The 22,532-nt window shown below is 40.8% G+C and overlaps 1 protein-coding gene across 38 annotated transcripts in view; it reads left to right on the forward strand.

The window, feature by feature from the left end:
- The window catches only part of Clasp2 (cytoplasmic linker associated protein 2), a 193,826-nt gene that overhangs the window by 87,242 nt on the left and 84,052 nt on the right, over positions 1–22,532 (forward strand). For 35 of the 38 annotated variants that reach the window (XM_028892946.1, XM_028892952.1, XM_028892947.1 and 32 more), the window contains 4 exons: positions 6,773–6,852; positions 15,091–15,183; positions 18,083–18,228; positions 22,137–22,272. In XM_028892946.1, coding sequence (XP_028748779.1) covers positions 6,773–6,852; positions 15,091–15,183; positions 18,083–18,228; positions 22,137–22,272 — 455 coding nt within the window. The remainder of the gene's footprint in view (positions 1–6,772; positions 6,853–15,090; positions 15,184–18,082; positions 18,229–22,136; positions 22,273–22,532) is intronic. The other 3 variants (XM_028892969.1, XM_028892965.2, XM_028892968.2) reach the window with 1 other exon arrangement.

Below are 22,532 nucleotides of genomic sequence, written 5' to 3' on the forward strand. Positions count from 1 at the left end.
TCTCCCATGATTTCTAGTTTAGATTTCTTTCATATATGTATATATTTTAAGAAGCTTCTACTGAATTAGGTTTCCGTACAATCCATCAGATTGCCCTTCGTTTTTGCTGTCCCTCCCTATAACCCTTCTCCCCATCCTCCTTCCCTCTCCCCATTTGAACCTCCTTGTTTCAACCCCCCCCCAAAAAAAAAAAACCTAGTCTGTTTCCCTGTTCTGGCTATTATGAATAGAGTAGCAATGAACATGGTCAAACATGTGTCTTTGTAGTAGGATATAGAGTCCTTTGGAGCCGAGTGTTGTCTCAGTTAGGGTTATGGTGGCTGTAATGAGACACCATAATCAAGGCAAAGGCAATTCTTATCAAAGAAAGCATTTAATTGGGGGCTTGCTTACCTGGGTTCCAGAGGTCCACTGTCACCATGGCAGGGAGCATGACAGCAGGCAGGTAGACATAGTGTTGGAGAAGTAACTGGGGGATGGTCAGCAGTGGGGGAGGGCGGCCGGCAGGAAAAAGCTGGGGAGGGAGAGACTTAGAAACAGGTCCACACTGGGCCTGGTGTGGGCTTTTGAAACCTCAAAGGATACCCCTAGTGACACACTTCCTTCAACAAGGTCACACCGACTACAGCAAAACCACACTCCCTAATCCTTCCAGGACAGCTCATCAACTGTGGACTAAACATGCAAATATATGAGCCTATGGGGCCAGTCTCATTCAGTTCGCCACAAGTGGCATAGCCCGAGGTAGATCTATTCTCAGCTTAACAAGGAACCAACACACCATTTTCCATAGTGGCTATACAAGTTTGCAGTCCCACCAGCAACGGATGAATGTTCCCCTTACCCCATATCCTTGCCAGCATGAGCTGTTATTTATTTTGTTGTTCTTGGCCATTTTGGCTAGTGTAAGTTGAAATCTCAAAGTAATTTTGATTTGCATTTCCCTGAAAGACTTAAGAATTTTGAATAGTTCTTGAAGTGCTTCTCAGCCATTTGAGTTTCCTCCTTTGAGAATTCTCTGTTTAGATCTTTATCCCATTTTTAAATTGGGTTGTTTGTTTTCTTGATGTACAGTTTTTTGAGTTTTTTATATATTTTAGATATTAGCCCTCTGTTGGATGTGTAGTTGGTAAAAATCTTTTCTCATTCTGTAGCCTGCATCGTTGTCCAAATGATGGTGTCCTTTTCAGTTTCATAAAGTCTCATTTAATTGTTTTTATAATTGTCCTTATTGCCTGTGGTACCCATGTTTTGTTCAGAGAGTCTTTTCCTTAACCAATGAATTTAAAAACTATTCCCCACATTCTTTTCTATCATAATTCAGTCTATCTGGCCTTATATTAAAGTCCTTGATCCATCTGGAGTTGAGTTTTGTGCAAGGTGATAATTTGCATTTTTCTACATGCAAATACAGAGTTTGACCAGCGACATTTGTTGAAAATGCTGTCTTTTTTTTCAGTGTGTATTTCTGGCTTTTTAAAAATAATAGCTGGGCGGTGGTGGCGCACGCCTTTATTCCCAGCACTTGGGAGGCAGAGGCAGGCGAATCTTTGTGAGTTCCAGGGAAGGCGCAAAGCTACAGAAACCCTGTCTCGAAAAAACAAAAACAAAACAAAACAGGTGTCCTTAAGTGTGAGGGCTAATGTCTGGACCTTCAGTTTGATTCCATTGATGAACCTCTCTGTTTTTATGCCAATATCATGCTGTTTTTATTATTATAACTCTGTACTACAATTTGAGATTGGGGATGGTGATACCTCCAGCAGTTCTTTTATTATTCAGTATTGTTTTAGCTATGTGTGTGTGTGTGTGTGTTTCCATAAGAAACTGAAAATTGCCCTTTCAATTTCTGTGAAGAATTATGTTGGGATTTTGATGGGGATTGCATTGAATCTGTAGATTGCCTTTGATAGGATCTAGCTCCAAACTTTAAACTATTTAATTGGAAAGGTTTCAAAGTTAATTGTCTCTTATGATATACATTTGTGTGTTGTAAGGTTTGAATTATTAACACTAAACAAATAATTAAATATTTGAGTTAGATTTAGAAATCAGAACTGTTGGGCTGGAGAAATGGCTCAGCGGTTAAGAGCACTGGCTGCTCTTCCAGAGGTTCTGAGTTCAATTCCCAGCACCCACATGGTGGCTCACAACCATCTCTAGTGGGATCAGGGCTCACAACCATCTCTAGTGGGATCAGATGCCCTCTTCTGGCACAAAGGTGTACATGCAAGTAGAGCACTCATATATAAAATAAATAAATAAATCTTTAAAAAAAAGAGGATGCTGCATTCCTTCAGAAATAAAAAATAAATAAAGAATAAATCAGAACTGTCAGTGTTTACCCTGGCTTTGTTAGGAGGTGGCCCACGTGACTTTTAATTTTCTAATTTGTTTATTATTTCTTATTTTATGAGTATGGGTGTTTTACCTTCATGTATGTCTGTGTACTGCTTGTATACCTGGTGCCTACAGAGTCCAGAAGAGCACGTTGGATCCTCTGGAACTGGAGTTACAGATGGTTGTGAGCTGTCATGTAGGTGCTGGGAATCAAACCCAGATCCTCTTGAAGAGCCCAATGCTCTTAACCTCTGGATCATTTTTTTTTTAAAGATTTATTTATTTATTATGTATACAGCATGTATGTCTGCAGGCCAGAAGAGGGCACCAGATCTCATTACAGATGGTTGTGAGCCACCATGTGGTTGCTGACAATTGAACTCAGGACCTCTGGAAGAGCAGTCAGTGCTCTTAACCTCTGAGCCATCTCTCCAGCCCCTCTGGATCATTTCTTAAGACTCAAGTCATGGTATTTTTATAGAACATTTAGGACAAATTAAGTATTCTTTATCTAAAATGCTTGGAACCAGTCATTTTTTATGTACTTGTAAAATATTTTTAAATTTTGAAATGCTGGCATATATATAAAAAGTACATAATGAGATATTTTGGGAGTAGGACTAAAGTCTAAATATAAACTTCATCTGCGTATACCCTAATCTAGAGATAGTTTCATGTATCTCAAACAAGCTAATTTCCGAAGCAGCATTGGATGGTGTGAAACTCTTCACTCTGACATCACAGTGCTGCTTGCATTGGTTGTTTTTCTATTTGCTCTGACCAAGTATCTGACAAGAGAGAGCACTAAGTGGTGGTCTTAGAATTGGAGGGATGCGTCCTGGACAGTACGGCAGCTACTTACACTGTCAGCAGTAAGGAAACAGGAGCGAAGGGTGCTGTGCTAAGCCAGCCTTTCTCCCTTTTATTCAGTCTCAGATCTCAGCCCATGAAATAGTGTCATCCATATTGAAAGTTGGGTTTCAGTGGGGCGTGGTGCACATGCCTTTAATCCCAGCAGGGGCAGGCCAATCTCTGTCAGTTTGAGGACAGCCTTTACACAGAGAAACCCTGTCTTAAAAATAAACACAGAAAAAGAAAAGAAAGTTGATTCCCTCTTTCTTGAATATTATTAAGGACTACCCTTAATAATATTCTTCCTAGGGTGCCAGAAGAGAAGCTATGAACAGCAAGAATTATTTTCAGGAAAAGAATCTAAGTACACCCACCTCTTTGTCTGTCTACTCTATTCCTCTGGGATAAAATTCTATCTACACAGCCTCAGTTCTGATCTTGTGCCAAGCTCCTTTCTTGCCTGATTTCTCTCTGCCTTTATCTATTGTCGCCTCTTAAGTTCTATCTTAATTCTCTCTTCTTCATTCTGCCTCATCTAGGTTCTTACCTATCTAGTACTTCCTCATCTGGCTCTTCCTCATCTTCCATCTTGTCCTCAAGTTCTCTTTCCTCAAATCCTCCTCTTAAGTCTCCTTTTACCTCTTAGTTCTCCCAGTGTCTCTCAGGAATCCAGTTATAAACCCAAGCAATAGCAATCTGTTAGTAAGGCTGTATAAGAAAGGAGGGTCTCAGCTTCAGTTGCACAAGAAACAACGCCTCGGAGACAGGCATTGTTTCCATAAGTGTGTTACTTTAGTTCAGAGGTCATTTGTCCTCGGATGCTTGATAGATATTTTAGATAAATACACTGTTAGTAGTTCTTGGAAGCACACATGGCATACAAAAAAATCATTGTAGGAACCAGCTAATATATATATATATATATATATATATAAAAGCTAAAATGTCACCAAGACTTCTTAAGCCATGGCTTGACCTTCAGAAAAGTGGTAGCTTCTGTGGTAGTAGCTGGAGTCCATTACATTTTCCTGGGCTTGCAGCACCTCTTCTTTAAACCTGTCTGGAAACACTCTTGTAGACATACCCAGAGGTTCCTGACTGGATTCTAAATACAGTTAAACTGACTGTGAAGATTAGTCATCACAATGCTCAAAATGTTTCAAGTCTTGCAACACTTTAGATTTTGAATTTTCAGACTAGACATTCTTAGGATGAATTAAGAATATGAAAATAGAGCCGAGAGATGGCTCAGCAGTTAAGAACACTGGCTGCTCTTCCACAATCCCCAGCACCCACATGGCAGTTCATAAATGTCTGTAACTACAGCTCCAGGGGATCTTGCACCTTCACAGACATACATGCAGGCAAAACACCAATGCACATAAAAGAAAAATAAATCTTAAAAAAATATGAAAATAGTACTGTAGAGATGGCTCAGTGGTTAAGAATGCATATTGCAACCGGGAGGGTGGTAGTGCACACCTTTAATCCCAGCACTCAGGAGGCAGAGGCAAGCAGATATCTGTGAGTTCAAGGCCAGCCTGGGCTACAGAGTGAGTTCCAGGAAAGACGCAAAGCTACAGAGAAACCCTGTCTTGAAAACCCCCCAAAAGGGGCGGGGGTGCTGGAGAGATGGCTCAGAGGTTAAGAGCACTCGCTGCTCTTCTAGAAGTCCCGAGTTCAATTCCCAGCAACCACTTGGTGGCTCACAACCATCTATAATGAGATCTGGTGCCTTCTTCTGGTGTGCAGACATACATACAAACAGAACACTGTATAAATAATAAATAACTAAATCTTTAAAAAAAAAAAAAAAAAGAATGCATATTGCCATTGCAGAGGACCTGAATTTGATTCCTAGCACCCACGTTGAGTGACTCACAGCTTCCATAAACTCCAGTTCTGGGGATGGGATCTGACGCCCTTTAATAGGCACACACATGCATAGGCATACACGCAGACAAAACACCCACACACATACAATAAATATATTTAAAAACAAAAAAGGCTATGAAAAGAGAGTGCTTAAGTCTGGAGATCATAGTTACATGAAGCAGCTACTCTCCCCAGAGCTGTGGGTACCAGTGTGTAGGTTGCAGTCACCTTAAGCCTACCTGCTTGTCATGAGTAGGAGGCTTCAGTGGTCAGTGGAGATTTCAGAAACTCAAACTGGTCCTGGTCAAAGTACTAAGATTCTGAGTACCCAGCCACAAATGGGACACTATGTCTCCCCTTCCCATATTTATAGAACACTGTGGAAGAAGGGGAGGAAAGAATGAAAGTATGCTGGAAGAAACAGGAGAGGAGAGATATTACGGACTTGAGTGTACATTCTTGGCATCACATGGTGGTTGTATGCAGTTTACAACCGCTTTGATTGCATGCACAGATTGGGTTTCTCGACACTGTCATAGAGAGGGAGGGAGGGTTCGTGACATACCACTTTCGTAAGGATTTTACACAGTTAATGGTTGTGGGAGGGAGAGACATTTTCTTCAGTGTTGTAGCTTATGCTTCTGTAAACAAATTCTCAACCTCCTCCCACCTCAAAAGAGCCCCCAATTCCTGCAGCTTTCATTCTTTTCACTAGCATCACCTATTGACAGAGCTTAACAGGAAACCATTAAAACCACAGAAAGACCCTGGGTTAGTGGAGTTTAGGATCAACATCGCAGGGAATAGAGATGGAGTTAAGAGAGAGTAGCTTAACAGTTAGCTTTCAAATAGTTACTACTTACTAGTTAACCATATTGATTTTCTGTGTACAATAAATGAAAGTTTGTAAAACAAAGTTTAATGTTAAAATCCTCATTTCTTTCCCATGTGTTCCTAAACATAGCATCTTATATAGATTTCTGTGTCAGTTATAGGTCATAATTTATTGAAATTTACTGTCATTTAAAGTTGCTAATTGATGATTGGGGTTTTTTTGGTTTGGTTTGGTTTGGTTTGGTTTGGGTGTTGTGTGTGTGTGTGTGTGTGTGTGTGTGTGTGTGTGTGTATGTGTGTGTGTGTGTGTAGCTTTGCGCCTTTCCAGGATTTCTCTGTGTAGCTTTGCGCCTTTCCTGGAACTCACTTTGTAGACCAGGCTGGCCTCGAATTCACAGAGATCCGCCTGGCTCTGCCTCCCAAGTGCTGGGATTAAAGGCGTGCACCACCACCGCCCGGCTCTGATTTGGGGTTTTTAAGACAAGTTTTTTTACTTTGAAGTTCAGGCTGGCATTGAGCTTGCTTCAATTCTCCTGCTCAGCCTTCCAAGTGCAAGGATTACACCCTTGACCACCACAGCTGACCTACTGTTCAGTTTTTAAATGTTTAGCCTTTCCCTTGTATTTGTGTCCTTGCCAATGCATCGAATGGCTGTGGGGTTGGGACTTTCTACTGTCATATCAGGAAATAATCAGCTATACCGTGTGCCTTGACTTTTCTGAAAGTTGCCCCATTTTGAAACATTTCGTATGCATTGGCATATCCTACAGAACCATGTTATTGTTCATATCAAAGGGATATTTCACATTGTCCTTATTGGCAAGATACCTAAAACTATCCCTTAGAAAATGAGTTTCTTCTTACTCAACAGGTGCTTCTAAAGAAGGCGGGGCTGGAGCGGTTGATGAGGATGACTTTATAAAAGCTTTTACAGATGTCCCTTCTGTTCAGGTAAGGCCCTCAGTGTCCCCAGGAGACTCTCTGCCTCCTTCTGTTCTGTCTTTTGTCCTTTTAAAAATTGTTATTTGGGGGTAAGCTAAAAGGCTTAGGGTCAAGCACTTCTCAGTGCAAGCCTGACAAGCTGAGTTTGACTCTGAATCCCACATAGAAGTGGAGGGAGAAAAGCAGCTCCAGGGTTGTCTCCTGACCTCCCCACATGCCCACATATGCATATCCCACACAACAAGAAGAGGAAGTTTCATGCCGGGCGGTGGTGGCGCACGCCTTTAATCCCAGCACTCAGGAGGCAGAGGCAGGCGGATCTCTGTGAGTTCGAGGTCAGCCTGGTCTCCAGGAAAGGCGAAAAGCTACACAGAGAAACCCCATCTCGAAAAACCAAAAAAAAAAAGAAGAGGAGGAGGAAGTTTTAAATGCCTAAAAAAGTTTTCCCGTAAATGAATGTATGGATGATGTATTTATTAGACATTATCAAACCACTAATTATTGTCATAATTAGATTTTCAAATTAGTTTTTCAGTAAAGCTTAAATAAAATTAAACCCATGACTTAGTCATATTACATTGCAGTGTCAGACATAAAGTTAATATTTTTTGAAATAATTAGTTTTGACCCCAGAGAGTGTTTGAGGCTGACAAATAGAAATCTGAAAATCCTTTCCCTGGGAGTTACTAAAGGAGTCAAAGTGGACATATCTACAAGTAAGGCAGTCATTTTATATCTAATAATGAAGTAAACACTACAGTGTATATAACATTTCCACAGATTACATTACCGTGTACCTCAGTATTGTTTGGTATATTTTTTCACAGCTCCAAGTTTGTAATTCTGTTCCTTCAGATATTTATCGTATGAGTAGTGTGTCTTTTCTGTTGATGACATTCAGTTTGTTTCCAGGTTTTTGATGTTATTTATTTGTAAGGTGTTTTTGTTTGTTTGTTTGTTTTGTTTTTGTTGTTGTTGTGTGTGTATGTGTGTGTGTGTGTGTGTGTGTGTGTGTGTGTGTGTGTGTAGTCCAGTCTGGTCTTTAATTCCTGATCCTTCTGCCTCCAACTTTAGGGTGTGGTTTGTATGGAATTGTATAGCTACAGTCCTCTTGTCTCACTAGATTTTGCTGTAAAGGATATAATAATCCACTCCTGAGAGAGGTATGATTGGGTAACTCATTTTCAAGAGTCCTCCACTGTTGGAAAATGCTTCTCCCCTATAAAAAGATCTTTTATATCTCCTTCTTCTAGTGTCCTTACAGAGGGGGCGGGGGTGTGGGAGGGAGAGTCAGAGAAAGAAAAGTGACAGGACCAGTTTCTTCACATTCTGCCTGCACTTCCTGTCACTCAGAGTGCTTCTTTGAACCATGGATGTCCCTCCTGAGTGTCGTCTTGAAAAGGTCCAGGTGCTTTATTTGCATACTTTTTTTACACTGTGTGAGATCTTCAGCTCTCTCAAAGGAAAAGCTGTCCTTAAGCTATTTAAAGTCTTAAGAAATTATGGGAAAGCTTTAAAAATGTTTCTGATTTGAGAGTATTTGAAATTTATTTTTATAAGATGCTTTTCTCTTCCTTTGTACTTTGTAGGCCTTTCATATAAAGGAATGGTTAGTGTTCTAGGCACAATTGTGAAACTAGGCTGGGCTTGATCATTGTTCATTGTTCAGTATGTTCTGCCAGAGTGGGATTGTTACGGTATCACTGAAGCCATGGGCTGCCCAGCCTAGGGAAGGAGAACAGGCCTCCCAACTACCTATTGCATCACCATCACTGCCCCTAGAGAGTCTGTCTCTTCAATGCCCATGCTATTAGTAAAGTAGAATTTTCCTTTCATTAAAGCTCTAACATAATTGGTGCTGAGTAATTGGTCGTGTTTGCTGTCCTCATCTTTCTGCACTACTTCTATGAGGTCCTTGCTGTCTGGCTAGACCCTTACTCTTGTCGTGTCTGGACAACAGTCCACTCTTACCTATGGATCAGCTGTGCGATCATTTAAAATAAGAATTGTTAGTGTTTAATCAGAGACATTGTGATGATTGGATATGACAATGCCAGTAAGTGCATGGTAAGCACTTGCTAGCTGTTACCACCACCCTAAATACTGCTACATTCTCTTCTCTTTCTCTCTCTCTTTCTTTCTTCCTTTATTTTTAATACATTTTTTATTTTATTTTTATTCCTTTTATTTTATTTTACGATATCATTCAGTTCTACATATCAGCCACAGATTCCCTTGTTCTCCCCCTCCTGCCCCCCTCCCCTTCCCCCCAGCCCACCCCCCATTCCACCTCCTCCAGGGCAAAGCCTCCCCTCTAGGACTGAGATCAACCGGTAGACTCAGTCCAGACAGGTCCAGTCCCCTCCTCCCAGGCTGAGCCAAGCATCCCTGCATAAGCTCTAGGTTTCAAACAGCCAACTCATGCAATGAACACAGGACCCGGTCCCACTGCCCAGATGCCTCCCAAACAGATCAAGCCAATTGACTATCTCACCTATTCAGAGGGCCTGATCCAGTTGGAACCACAGCCATTGGTTATTAGTTCATGTGTTTCCATTCGTTTGGCTATTTGTCGCTGTGCTTTATCCAACCTTGGTTTCAACAATTCTCACTCATATAAACCCTCCTCTTTCTCGCTAATTAGACTCCCGGAGCTCCACCCGGGGCCTAGCCGTGGATCTCTGCATCCAGATTCCTCAGTCCTTGGATGGGGTTTCTGGCACAACTATTAGGGTGTTTGGCCATCCCATCACCAGAGTAGGTCAGTCCCGGCTGTCTCTCAACCATTGCCAGCAGTCTATTGTGGGGACATCTTTGTGGATTTCTGTGGGCCTCTCTAGCACTTTGTTTCTTCCTGTTCTCATGTGGTCTTCATTTACCCTGGTCTCCTATTCCTTGTTCTCCCTCTCTGTTCTTGATCCAGCTGGGATCTCCCGCTCCCACAGGCTCTTTCCCTCGACCCTCGCCCTTCATTACTCCCACTCATTGTTTGTAATAGCCAAAACCTGGAAACAACCTAGATGCCCTTCAACTGAAGAATGGATAAATAAATTGTGGCACATATACACAATGGAATACTACTCAGCAGAGAAAAACAATGACATCATGAGGTTTGCAGGCAAATGAATGAATCTAGAAAAAATCATCCTGAGTGAGGTAACCCAGACTCAGAAAGACAAACATGGTATGTACTCACTCATAGGAGGATACTAGATATGGAACAAGGATGACTGGACTGCTACTCACATCACCAGGGAGGCTACCTGGAAAACAGGACCCCAAAAAAGACATGAATATTTTTAATACATTTTTGAATTAAAATAGAATAGATTTCTCCCCTTCACTTGCCTCCCTCTAACCCCTTCCATACATAGTGCCCTGCATCTCCCTCTCAAACTAATGGCCTCTTTTTCATTATTACTGTTACATATATAGAGATGTATAAATACATAAATACAACCTACTGAGTCTGGTTTTTGTTGATTATGTGTATATGATTTCAGGCTGGCCAATTTGTATTGGGTACCCAGTTAGGGGGCTCAGCTCTGGGAGAGGTTAATTCTCCTTCTCTCTGCAGTGATTAGTTGCTTGTAGTTCTTTGTCTAGGAGTGATATTGACCTCTTGCATTTGCATGGCTTTTGTTGCTGTCATTGTTTGAGCAGCTGTTTTCACAACACTTCCTGGTCCTCTGGCTCTTTGAGTCTTTCCACCCTTCTTCTGAAATCTTCCCTGAGCCTTAGGTGCAGGAGTTGTATTGAAGATGTATCCATTGGGGCTGGGCTCCTCCTCAGGATACATTGATCTCTACATTGTGTCCAGTTGTGGTGTCTGTCTGTCTGTCTGTCTGTCTGTCTCTCTCTCTCTCTCTCTCTCTCTCTCTCAAGATTTATTGTATTATTTTATGTATCTGAGTGTTTCATCTACTCGTAAGTATGTCTGTCCAGCACATGCATGCCTGGTGCCCGCAGAGGTCAGAAGAGGGCGTTGTATCCCCTGGGATTGGAGTTGCAGAGGGTTTTGAGCCACCATGTGGGCCTCTGCAAGAGCAGCAAGTGCTTTTAACTAATGAGCCAACTCTACAGTCCCAGTTGTGTTTTCTGTAATGGTCTCCGTTTGCTATAAAGAGAAGCTTCTTTATGAGGAGTGAGAGCTCTACCTATCTGTGGGTATTAAGAGTAAGTTTTCGAGTGTAGTTAGAAATTGTGCAGTACAGTAGCAGTAGTAGATTCTCTTCTGAGCTCCAGGACTTCACAAGTCCAGAGTAGTTGGCTAGGTTCCTAGCAGCAAGCATGTTTTTGTTCCTGGAGAGTGGGCCTTAAATCCTACTAGACAACCATTGAGTACCACAAAGAGTTGAGTTACTGCTATTGCACCTTCAGGTATTTGCCATGGCTAGTCAGTGTTCTGATAGGCGTCGCAACTGTATAGGATCAATTACTTCCCTTCTTTGGCAGCTTGTATAGTACTTTCTGGCACTGTGGAAATTAGAACACAGGAAGGAGGCTTTCAGATTAGATCCAGTTTGAGTTATCTAAGTCCTACGTCCTACCTAAGTGTTGTGGATTTACAGCAACCGAATCTTCCTTCAGCCTCTGAGAGGCAATGAAGGGCAACAGCAGTAGCCTATATTGTTTTCAGAGTCACTTGGACAACCCTGACCAACAACTTGAATGGAGGTTTCCCATGCCTAGTACTGGGGTTTTTATTAGGTAATCTATGGCTGTTGTGGTGAGCATTGTCACTTAAGATATGTGTGTGTGTGTGTGTGTGTGTGTGTGTGTGTGTACATACATTGCATGTAATTTAATTTTAGGTTAATATAAAATAATATGATTCCTTGAGGCTTTATCAAACAGTCTTAGTGTTGTCACTCAGCCCTCGAGTACTGACCTCCTTCCCACTCCCCAGTTAGAACTTTCCTCTTCATTTTCCCCATTTCCTCTTTCATTTCATACTTGTGACCTCTTTTCCATTTGGATGAAGCACCAGTTTTTGACCTTAATTCACCTGAGTTATATACATCACACACTGAATTTTGATGTGTCCTGATCAAATTGCTTTCGTCCAGTTATTGACTAAAATGCCTCCCTATTGCTCATGACTTCCATGCTCTTGTACAGGACTCCATGGCTGCTCCTCCATGATGCAGAGATCCTCAGCATTTGTCTTTCCCACTGACTCCAAGCAGCTTCTCTGACTTGTGCTTTGCTTCTCACCCAGACTTTGACACTGCAGGTTCTTGCAGTAATGTTGTTCATAATGCATTAAAATCTTCTATTTCTAATTTTTAAATCCCCATTTTGCAAAAACACAACTACGGATATTTCTAAACTTAACAATTTTTCTCTGCTCTCATAGCCAAGAAAGTCCTGCAGAAAGGCAAAGGCTCACAGCTCTTAGTGCAGAGCACAAGCGCTAACAGTCTGATATCCATGCTGTTGCTTATGTCCGAGCTTTTTCGTAAGTACTTGTTCTGTCGCCATCAGAGGGCTGTCCTGTTGTTTCAGGACCATGGACCCTAGTTCTTCCTCACCGAGGACCAGTGCCCCAGTGCTCCACAGCCTGCTCTTTTGTACTTTAACACACTTGCAGAGATCAGTGACCTTTTTAGAGCCTTCTTGTTGCCTAGTAAACAGTGCTGGGGGTCACCATTTGAAAGAAGTGGGCTAGTAAGATGGCTTAGTGGATAAGGGCCCTTCCCACCAAGGCTGCCAACCTGAGGTTGGTCCCTGGGACCCGTATGGTGAAAGGAGAGAACCAGTTGCACAAATGAGAATCTGAACGACAGGTGTAGTTTAGTGGCAGGGTTCTTGCCTAGAGTTCATGAGGCTCTGGGCTTGATCCCCAGCAGTAGGGTAGGAAATAATGGATGGCACATCCTCCAGACACTGCTCTTTTAGGTCCACGTCCTTTCCAGTGTAGCTGTATGCACTTGGTAGTTCTTTTCCTTTAAGAATAACAACACGTCTTTAATCCTAGCACTCGGGAGGCAGAGGCAGGCGGATCTCTGTGAGTTCGAGGCCAGCCTGGGCTACCAAGTGAGATCCAGGAAAGGCACAAAGCTACACAGAGAAACCCTGTCTCGAAAAAAAAAAAAAAAAAAAAAAAAAAAAAGAATAACAACAACAACAACAAAAAAATGGTACTTCAAATCTTTTATCATGCATTGTATTTTGGTCATATTCTTCCCCTTCCCCATTCCTTCCAACTTCCTGTTCATTTTCTCTCATTAAAAACAAAACACACACACACACACACACACACACACACACACACACGCACGCACGCACGCATGCACGCACGCACATACACATACACATACACAAAAGATACACACAAAAAGCATGGAATTCATTTTGTGTTGACCAACTATTCCTCCTAAGCATGAGTGCTGTTCTGGAATGAGGTGATGTACCCAGCGTCAGTCTTGTAAAGAAAGATTTGGGAGCTGGAGAGAAGGCTCCACAGTTGAGAGCGCTCTTGCAGAGGACCTGGGTTGAATTCTCAGCATCTGATTGACAGCTCACAACTATCCTTAACTCCAGTTCCAGGGGATCCAACAACTTCTGATCTCCACAGGCACCAGGCACACATATGGTGCGTGTACATATGTGCTGACAAAGCATTCATACACATAATTTAAAGTGTGTGTGCACGTGCATGTGTGTAAAGAAAATTGATTTTTTTCCCCCTCTCCCAGCAGCTATCAATTACAGATAGCTTCTTGGTTAGGTCTGTTCGTACCTTCCTTTTTCTGTACTGGGATTCATCCCCCCCCCCCATCCTCACCACTCCCCACTCCTCAGGGTTTCTCTGTGTAGTCCTGGTTGTCCTGGAACTCGCTCTATAGACCAGGCTGGCCACAAACTCACAGAGAGCCGCCTCTTCTGCCTCCCCACCCCCTGCCTTCATACTGGAATTTTATACTTGGTATTTCCACATCCACCTGCTTTTGCTTCCTTGCATTTTTCTAGCTTCTAATCACTTAACATGTTCACAGCACCCAAACTAGCTGGTTTGGTTGTCTTCTTGGTTCAGTTTTGCTGTAACAGTTGTGAAACAGTGTTTTCCCATTTTACCCCTCCTGTCTGTCACTTCACATCCATTTCCTTTACAGATGGCGCCTTCTTTATTTGGCCAACTGACTGTGAAATAGTTTATTAAGGGTTACTTCTGGGTCCTATCTTTCTACTTCATTTTCTTGCTCCATGGCTTCCTTCAACATCATGACTTTTGACGTTATCTAGTACCTTTATATTGATTATACCTAAATTTACCGTATGCCAGTCCTCTGCTCAGCAGCATCAAAAGCATTCATTTACAATCATTGTTTTATTTGGCATTTCCTTTTAGAGGTCTCAAGAGATATCTCAAACAAAACCTATTTGAAATCAGAATCATAACTTCTCCTCTGACACTTGATTTTCCAGTGTTCTTTATGTGGAAACTGTTGTTTAGTCAGCTAGAGAAGTTAGAAACTGAGGAGTAACTGTACAACAGATTCCTAACCCAGTGTTCTTTGTATGCCTAGGAGAAACATGGGGAGCCCAGTGAGAGATAGCTTAAAAAACTTATGGAGTTCCTGGAGTGAATTTCTGAGTTGACTTTTCCCTTCTTTTATGGTTTAGAGAAGGTCTTTGCGTTGTCTTGCAGGATAGCACCTTGTACTAAAATTAGATGTGGCATTTATAATAAATATTGTATATTTAGTATATATTATAAACATATACATTACAAATATATTTGTTATATATTATTCATAAATGCTTTTAATGTATAACAAATATATTGTATTTATTATAAATGTTGCCAAAAGGACCTGTTTTAATTGAGGTTTCTTTTCCCCTTTGTCAAGGGACACATGTAAGTTATGTGCTTAGTCTATTCTGGCACTAGCCATTTTTCAAATAGTTGTTCAAAACTAATTAAAGCATGTCTTTTAAACGATATTTTGTAATTGTAATATTAATGCAGATTTTGAGAAATTGCTCCATTTTTGTTTGGCATGTCTCCATCGGAAGCATTCTAGAAATGGTTGAGGTTGTTCACGTGGGGTCAAGTAGCAAAGGGGGCAGAGGGAAGAGCATCAGGGCATCTGCTGCATGTAACGAAGTCTCCACTGAAAGTGACGGCGAGAATGTGAGATGACCTTACTCCATAAGACTTAATTGTATGTTATTTAAGAAATGTTGTTATCATTTTAAATCTTAAAATTTGTTGTTTAAATTTTAAATCTTTTCTTTAAGATCTATTCCAGTCGAGAACTTGAAGAAACGTTAAATAAGATCAGGGAAATTTTGTCAGATGACAAACATGACTGGGACCAGCGTGCCAATGCAGTGAGTTCTCATCCTTCATCTTCTTTTTGTTTGTTTGTTTGTTTGTTTGTTTGTTTATCGTGGACACAGTGTTCTGACTGCGGGCCAGAAGAGGACACCAGATCTCACTACAGATGGTTGTGAGCCCCCATATGGTTGCTGGGAATTGAACTCAGGACCTCTGGAAGAACAGCCAGTGCTCTTAACCTCTGAGCCATCTCTCCAGCCCCTATCCTTTATCTTCTTATCCCTCTCTTCTTAGCAGTGTTCATGTTCAAAACTCAGAGAGAACGTGTATGCAGCTGTGGCGATAGCGATAGTAAATTAGAGTCCGATGGGGAACATTTCTAATAGGCACTGTCAGCTTTAGATTGAGGCTTTTTCTGTTTTTGCTGATCATGTCAGTGCCTGTCCCACAAGCCTGTCCCCTTGGGTTCTTTGCTGACTGACAAGGAAATGTGAAATTGAGAGCTCTGGCCTGACCTTCTCAGGGTCACCTAGCTGCTTATCAGCAACTTTATGATTGCACCCTAAAGTCGTGAAGACTTACTAGAGAAGAGAAAAAAGTTACTTCTCCTGTGGGCTAGTATTTTTTCAGCATTGACATAATTCCACAGCAGGGTGTCTGTTCATCTGACTCTCTACTTTGTAGTGAATATAATGAATGTGAATGAATGATTTATAAAAATTGTGATTATCCTAACTTCCTGAGTTAGGAATAGTTTATTTACAGATTCCTTGAAGGAAATATTTGATGAATCTTAAAATAATGTTCGTGTTGACGTCTGTTCTATATTGTATTTCACATCTTGTGATGTTGTCAAATTTGACAAGATTACAGTGAGCACTTCGGCATCCTCAGGAAGCCAGGAAAGATGCCCCGTGCTCTCAAGGCTTCCAGTCTGGCTCATCATGGAGCCTCCTGAGAAATAGTGCTTTATGACATTATGTATTACAGATAGTTCTCCATCTCTGTGGTAAGACCTCTGTATCAGGGGCTAGAGAGATGGCTCAGAGGTTGAGAACACTAACTACTCTCCCAGAGGACCCAGGTTCAATTCCCAGCACCCATATGGCCCTCATATGCAGGCAAAACACCAGTGTACATGAAGTAAAAATAAATAATTGAAAAAAAGAAGTCTGTATCTTTGAATGTTTAATGTGTTCTTAACACAAAAAATAGTGCTTTGGATATGTTTAAGTATGATTTTTAGTTGCTTTTCAGTTCTAATCAAGCATAAATTAGAATTAAAAAAATAACAGTTTTGTTATGGGTGATCTGTAGAGAAATAGCACAGATTAAAATAAAAGATATAAACATGAATCTGGTTTTGTTTCCTTTGAAAGTAGTCATTCAGAAATAGTCTGAATTGTTTGAAATTTTCTCTTCATTCAGGCATGTGTAGAAACACATACACTCCACAGTGCTTAATCCCTTGCTCTGTTTTATTTAACAGATCATGCCTATTCAGTATACCTGGTATAGATGTTAAGCTCGTCATAGTTGCTCACATATTTACTGAATGCAGATCAATATGTACATAAATTCTTTAGTTGAATATATATGTATGTTTGTAACTTATTAAAAATCATTCTCATTTGATGATTTTACAGATTTTGGGGTTTTTTGTTTTTTGTTGTTTTGCTTGTTTGTGGGTTTTATTGGTTTTGCTTTGGTCTTTTGAGATATGGTTTCTCTGTGTGTAGCCCTGGCTGTTCTGGAACTTGCTCTATAGACCAAGCTGACCTCAAACTCAGAGATCTACCTGCCTATAGCTCTGAGTGCTGGGATTAAAGGTGTACGCTACCACCGACCAGTGTTTATGTTTTTGTTTTTGTAGATAGGGTCTCTCTAGTATCCTTGGCTGTCCTGCAGCTCACTGTATAGAGTAAGCTGGCCTCAGACTCAAGGAGATTGGCCTGCCTCTGCCTTGAGTACTGAGCTTAAAGGAGTCACCACCAGGCTCAGCTTTAACAACATAATAAATGTCCTTGTGCTTTCTATTTCCATTGGTATGATGTTAATAAGTACTTCACCACTGAACTGAGTTCCGAATCTTTGCATATACTTTTAACAGTTCTGTTACTTTAGGCTAGAATACTTACATGTAGGTTCTTGGTAAAGAGTACATGCAATTTTATTTCAGTCAGTGAATAAAGGCTTTTGTCCTTGATAATTTTACTCACATTTTGTGTGTGTGTGTGTGTGTGTGTGAGCATTTCTCTCTGGTACTGTATGCTCTCAAGTTTGTAAGTTCTTGTCCCTCTGATGGGTAAAGAATATCTTTCTTGCAGCTTTGACTTAGCTTGTCAGTAGTGCAGCTGAACACAGTTTTGTATAGTTACTTTACTCAGTTTAATATTAGTTTTTCTTTGTCGCACTTTATTTTTTATTATGTATTGTTTGTGTCTTGTTTATTTAGCATGTATGAGGCCTTTGTTTAACCTTAAGCAAACCCACACAAACCCAACACAGCAGGGGAGGGAGAAGAGAAGGGAGAGATTTGAGGCTAGTAATAGGTAATGATATTGGTTGTCCAACATTGTGAATGTGCTTATATGCCACAAATTAAATCTTTTAAAATGATAAATTTCATGGTAATTACATTTTACTGTACTTTAAAAAAAAGAATGAATAATTAAAATTTTTTAATTTACTTGTTTATGTATATATGTATCTGTTCGCACATGTAACTAAACTTGTAATGGTGTTTTTTCAGAAAGCTTTTTGTTGTTTTGTTGTTTATTTACGAGATGCATTCAGTGCCATTAAAATGTCTGAATTTAGTTATGTAAATATAATGAAGTCCATATAGTTCATTTTAAAGAAAAATGAAAATGTTTAGATGATGTAGTTTGGGTACCTTTTTTATAGGCTGTCACCTTTTTATATCAATAATGAAAAATTTCTTTGTTTTAGCTTAAGAAAATCAGATCACTGCTTGTTGCTGGGGCTGCACAGTATGATTGCTTTTTCCAGCATTTGCGTTTGTTGGATGGAGCACTTAAGCTGTCTGCTAAGGACCTCAGATCCCAGGTGGTCAGAGAAGCTTGCATCACTGTTGCGTAAGTGTAGCCCTCTTGTGCTGAGGGCTTTTGTTTCCTTTCCTTTGCACAGGGTCCTAGTATACAGCCCTGGGTCCCTCGGTGTCCGGTATTGTTTGGTTGTTTTACTCTTTACTCTTTGGGGCCTGCCACCCTGCTCCCAGATAAATCACACAGAGGCTTCTTAGTATTTACGAATGCCTGGCCTTACCTTGGCTTGTTTCTTCCCAGCTTTTCTTAACTTAAATTACCTTGTCTGTCTTTTGCCTCTGGGCTTTTTACCTTTCTCTATTCTATATACCTTTCTTTTCTTATTCCATGTCTGGCTGGGTGGCTGGCCCCTTCTTTTCTTGATCTTTGATCCTCTCTTCCTTGATTTCTCCTCCTATTTATTCTTTGCCTGCCAGCCCTGCCTATCCTTTCTCCTGCCTAGCTATTGACCATTCAGCTCTTAATTAAACCCATCAGGCGTTTTAGACAGGAAAAGCAACACAGCGTTACAGAGTTAAAAAAAAAAAATGCAACATAAAAGAATGCAAAGCAGCCAGGCGGTGGTGGTATACGCCTTTAATCCCAGCATTTGGGAGGCAGAGACAGGCAGATCTCTGTGAGTTCAAGGCCAGCCTGGTATACAGAGTGAGTTCCAGGACAGCCAGGACTGTTTCACAGAAAAACCATGTCTCAGGGAAAAAAAAAAAAAAGCAATACATCTTTGCATCATTAAACAAATATTCTATACCATAAACAAATGTAACACATCTTAAAATAATATTCTACAACAGTCTGCGAACTCACCGTATAAAGCAGGCTAGTCTCAAACTCACAGAAATCTGCCTTCCTCTGCTTTTCCAAGTCCTGAGGTAAAAGGTGTGCACCAGCATACCTGGAATGCTAACAGATTTTTTATTAATAAATGTAGTACTCATTGAATCAATATTCAGTAAGTGAAGCAATAGCAGGATTACCCCAAAGAAGCTGATATGTGATCCCAGAATCATTTTTATTGTACACACGGATTCAGTTATTATTTTTTCTCTCTTCCTTTCTTCATGTTACTTTTTATAAAATCTTCTGATGAGATTATGACATAGTGATAGAATACTGAGCTAGCATGTGTGAGGCCATGGGTCCATTCCCTAACACGAGATAAAAGGCATCTTCCATAATCTTTACACCAACCTTAAAATGCCAGCCTGCTGGGGATTTGTTGATATTTTGTCAACTCCATGTGTATGGGGAAAAATGAATGGATCTGGAACTGGCTCCACTTAGTTTTCCTAGTCCTAATTTGGCTATTAAGTACCAATTTCTGATACTGTAGCAAATTAGAATCATAACACCTTAATTTATCAAAATCTGTATGTATGTAATCTTCTCCTGAAATCCCATTTACCACTGCACTCACCTGAATAGTGTTGTTGCATATGTGGTTATTTAAGTATTGTTTGAAGACAAGGAACACAAAGGTCCCTCCAGCACATCTTCTAGTTACTATTGTGTTACTGTTCTAAGGAAACAAAGGGCATATAAAAATTATGGGATTGCAAGAAGGGTGGGGAAGTGCTAGGTTGCATAATTACCCTGTGTAGGGGACTCTGTGGATGACCTGTGAGTCACCATGTGGTTGCTGGGAATTGAACTCAGGACCTCCGGAAGAGCAGGCAGTGCTCTCAATGCTGAGCCGTCTCTCCAGCCCCCTATGGAGGACTTGTAATCAAAGGATGTTATCAAGGTTGCCAAGTGACATAAATAAACCAAAATGATGATATATCTCTGACAAAACAAATAACAGGAATTCATAAATATAACCTTGAAAAATATACTTACGGGCTAGTAAGATGGTTCAGTGGGTAAGAGCATTTCCTGGCAACCTGAATTCAATCCCCTGGATTCAAACGGTAGGAGAGCACTGATCCCTGAGTGTTGTCCTCTCACCTCGACATGCTATGCTTTGGCACTCATATGTACACAAAATAAACAAAATAAATATGATTTTTAAAGAAAGAACCAAAATATATTTGAAATCAGACTAGGGAAACTGCAGAGTAAGTAAATAGCTTTTTGCAGGCAATGTACAGTGGAGGCAAAGCTAAGCCACTTGAAAGATAGACATGAACAGAGCAGTGTGGTCATCTCCTGGTGCTGCCTTAGAGACATAGAGTAGCGTAGGGACCCATGTAGACCAAGGCAATCTACTGAATTAGGAAAACAGAGATCCAAGTTTCAGTAGGCTTGGGTAGCCAAGATTATTATGCAGAATAGTAAAAAAATAAAAAATAAAAAGAGACACACAACCAAAGAGCTGTAGAAATTGATGTGCTCATGTGAGAGCTACAACTCACTGAGGAGGAGAGAAAACCACTGCTTCCCAACACTGAGGCAAACCCCAATTCCCAGGGCTCCTTCAGGAAAACTTGTAAATCTGACTTTTCCAGAATCCTTGTTAGTGCCCAACACATGGGGCAGCGCCCCCCGAAACGCCCATGCACAGGTCCTGAACCAGCTGCTGTAGGTCTCACCTCTCCCAGCAAGCTTATCAAAAAGTCAAGTTGATTCCCGAGTATGTTACCTGCCTGCTGGAACAGAACTTACACTCCTTAGAGGAAGACACTGCAGTTGAGGGCCCTTTTTGCCTAGGAATCAGGCAAAAACTGACTTTGTAACTGAACACTAGCAAGTCTGGAGTCCCTCTTTGAATCAAGAACCTTCATTTTTGGCACAAATTGTATCCCAACCATGCATTTTCAGTAAGAGAGTAAACTGCTGAGCATACATGTAATCCTTTCGCTTGGGAGGTGGAAATAGGAGGATCACAGTTAAAAATCATCCTGGGCTACATAACACCTTGTCGCTAAAAAATAAAACATCCATCAAATAAAGATTCTGTGTATGTTGAAATTGACCAATATTACAAACATTGTCAAAGCTGTCAATAATGACTTCCTTTCTGAGTGTTCTGAGCTAATTAGTGCTAGGGAGAGAGCTCAGTGGGTAAGCGTCTTGCTGTACAGCATTAGGAGTTGGGGTGTACACTTGTAATCTCGGCCCTGTGGAGGTGGAGACAGGAAGATCCCAAGACTCGTTGGCCAGGCAGTCCAGCTTAGTTGGTGGCCCCAAGCCAGTGAGAGAATAGATGATATTCATGAGGATGTCTACTGAACTTGTCCTCTGTCCTCCACACTCACATGTGCGCATGTACACACACACACACACACACACACACACACATGCATACTCAGAGAGAGAGGCAGAGAGAGAGAGAGAGAATTACAAATGTGCAAAGAAATTACAAATGTCTTTAAGATTACTGAATTTAGGAGAGACTAGATTTTCAGTAGTGGATTCTTAAATCTTGCCCCAAAGAGATCATAATATTTGTGACTCACCTCCCCCACAAAAAAGTAACTGTACCACTAATCAAAATAGGGAATGTTTTTTGAAACGTTGATTGGTGTAAGATTTGGAACTGAAGAGTAAAATATTTTGGACTTGAGGTTATTGGGGCATCGAAATAGAAATATCTGAAAAAGACCCACAATCAGGGTATTAATTTTACTTAATGTTTACTTAGCTTTCATAGTTTGATTCTGTGATCACATAGCATCTCTGAATGTCACAGAGATAAATAAAATACCAGATTTTGTCTTTGAACTGCCAGTTACTGGGCAGGAAAAAGAAGAAAAGTACCCAGAGGGAGGGTGCAGCTCAGTTGGCAGAAGCGTGGATGAAGCCCTCCCTGGCTTTGAATGCTGGCACCTCCTAAGCCAGCCGTGTGCTGCACGGTGCATGTGCTGCAAGAGGAGCACAAGTTCAAAGTCAGCCTTGGCTACATGTCAGATTTGAGCTAGCCTTAGGATAGGAAACTCTCTCAAAATAAATAATTTTTTTCCTGTATTTGATATTAAAATAATTTTTGTGTTCCTTTGTAGCCACCTTTCAACGGTTTTGGGAAACAAGTTTGATCACGGCGCTGAAGCCATTGTACCTACACTTTTTAATCTTGTTCCCAATAGTGCAAAAGTCATGGCAACTTCTGGATGTGCAGCAATCAGATTTATTATTCGGGTAGGTTTCTCACAAACCCCTCCCCATCCATGTACTTAATTAAGTCATATTATTATTCTTTTTACCTCTCAAGGAAAGAAAATTACTTCAGAATTAATTTTCTGGTAATAAAAGCCATTCAGAGTTAATATAGAGCATGTAAATAATGCAAAAGCCTGCAAAATATACCCATTTGAATAGGGAACATAACATCATTCATCTGTGTAGGTATATGCGTGCACTTGTGTATGTAATCACAGATGTTGCAGGTAGTGATAAAA

The sequence above is a fragment of the Peromyscus leucopus genome, chromosome 7 (assembly GCF_004664715.2).
Source record: "Peromyscus leucopus breed LL Stock chromosome 7, UCI_PerLeu_2.1, whole genome shotgun sequence".
In the NCBI taxonomy this organism is placed as follows: Eukaryota; Metazoa; Chordata; class Mammalia; order Rodentia; family Cricetidae; genus Peromyscus; species Peromyscus leucopus.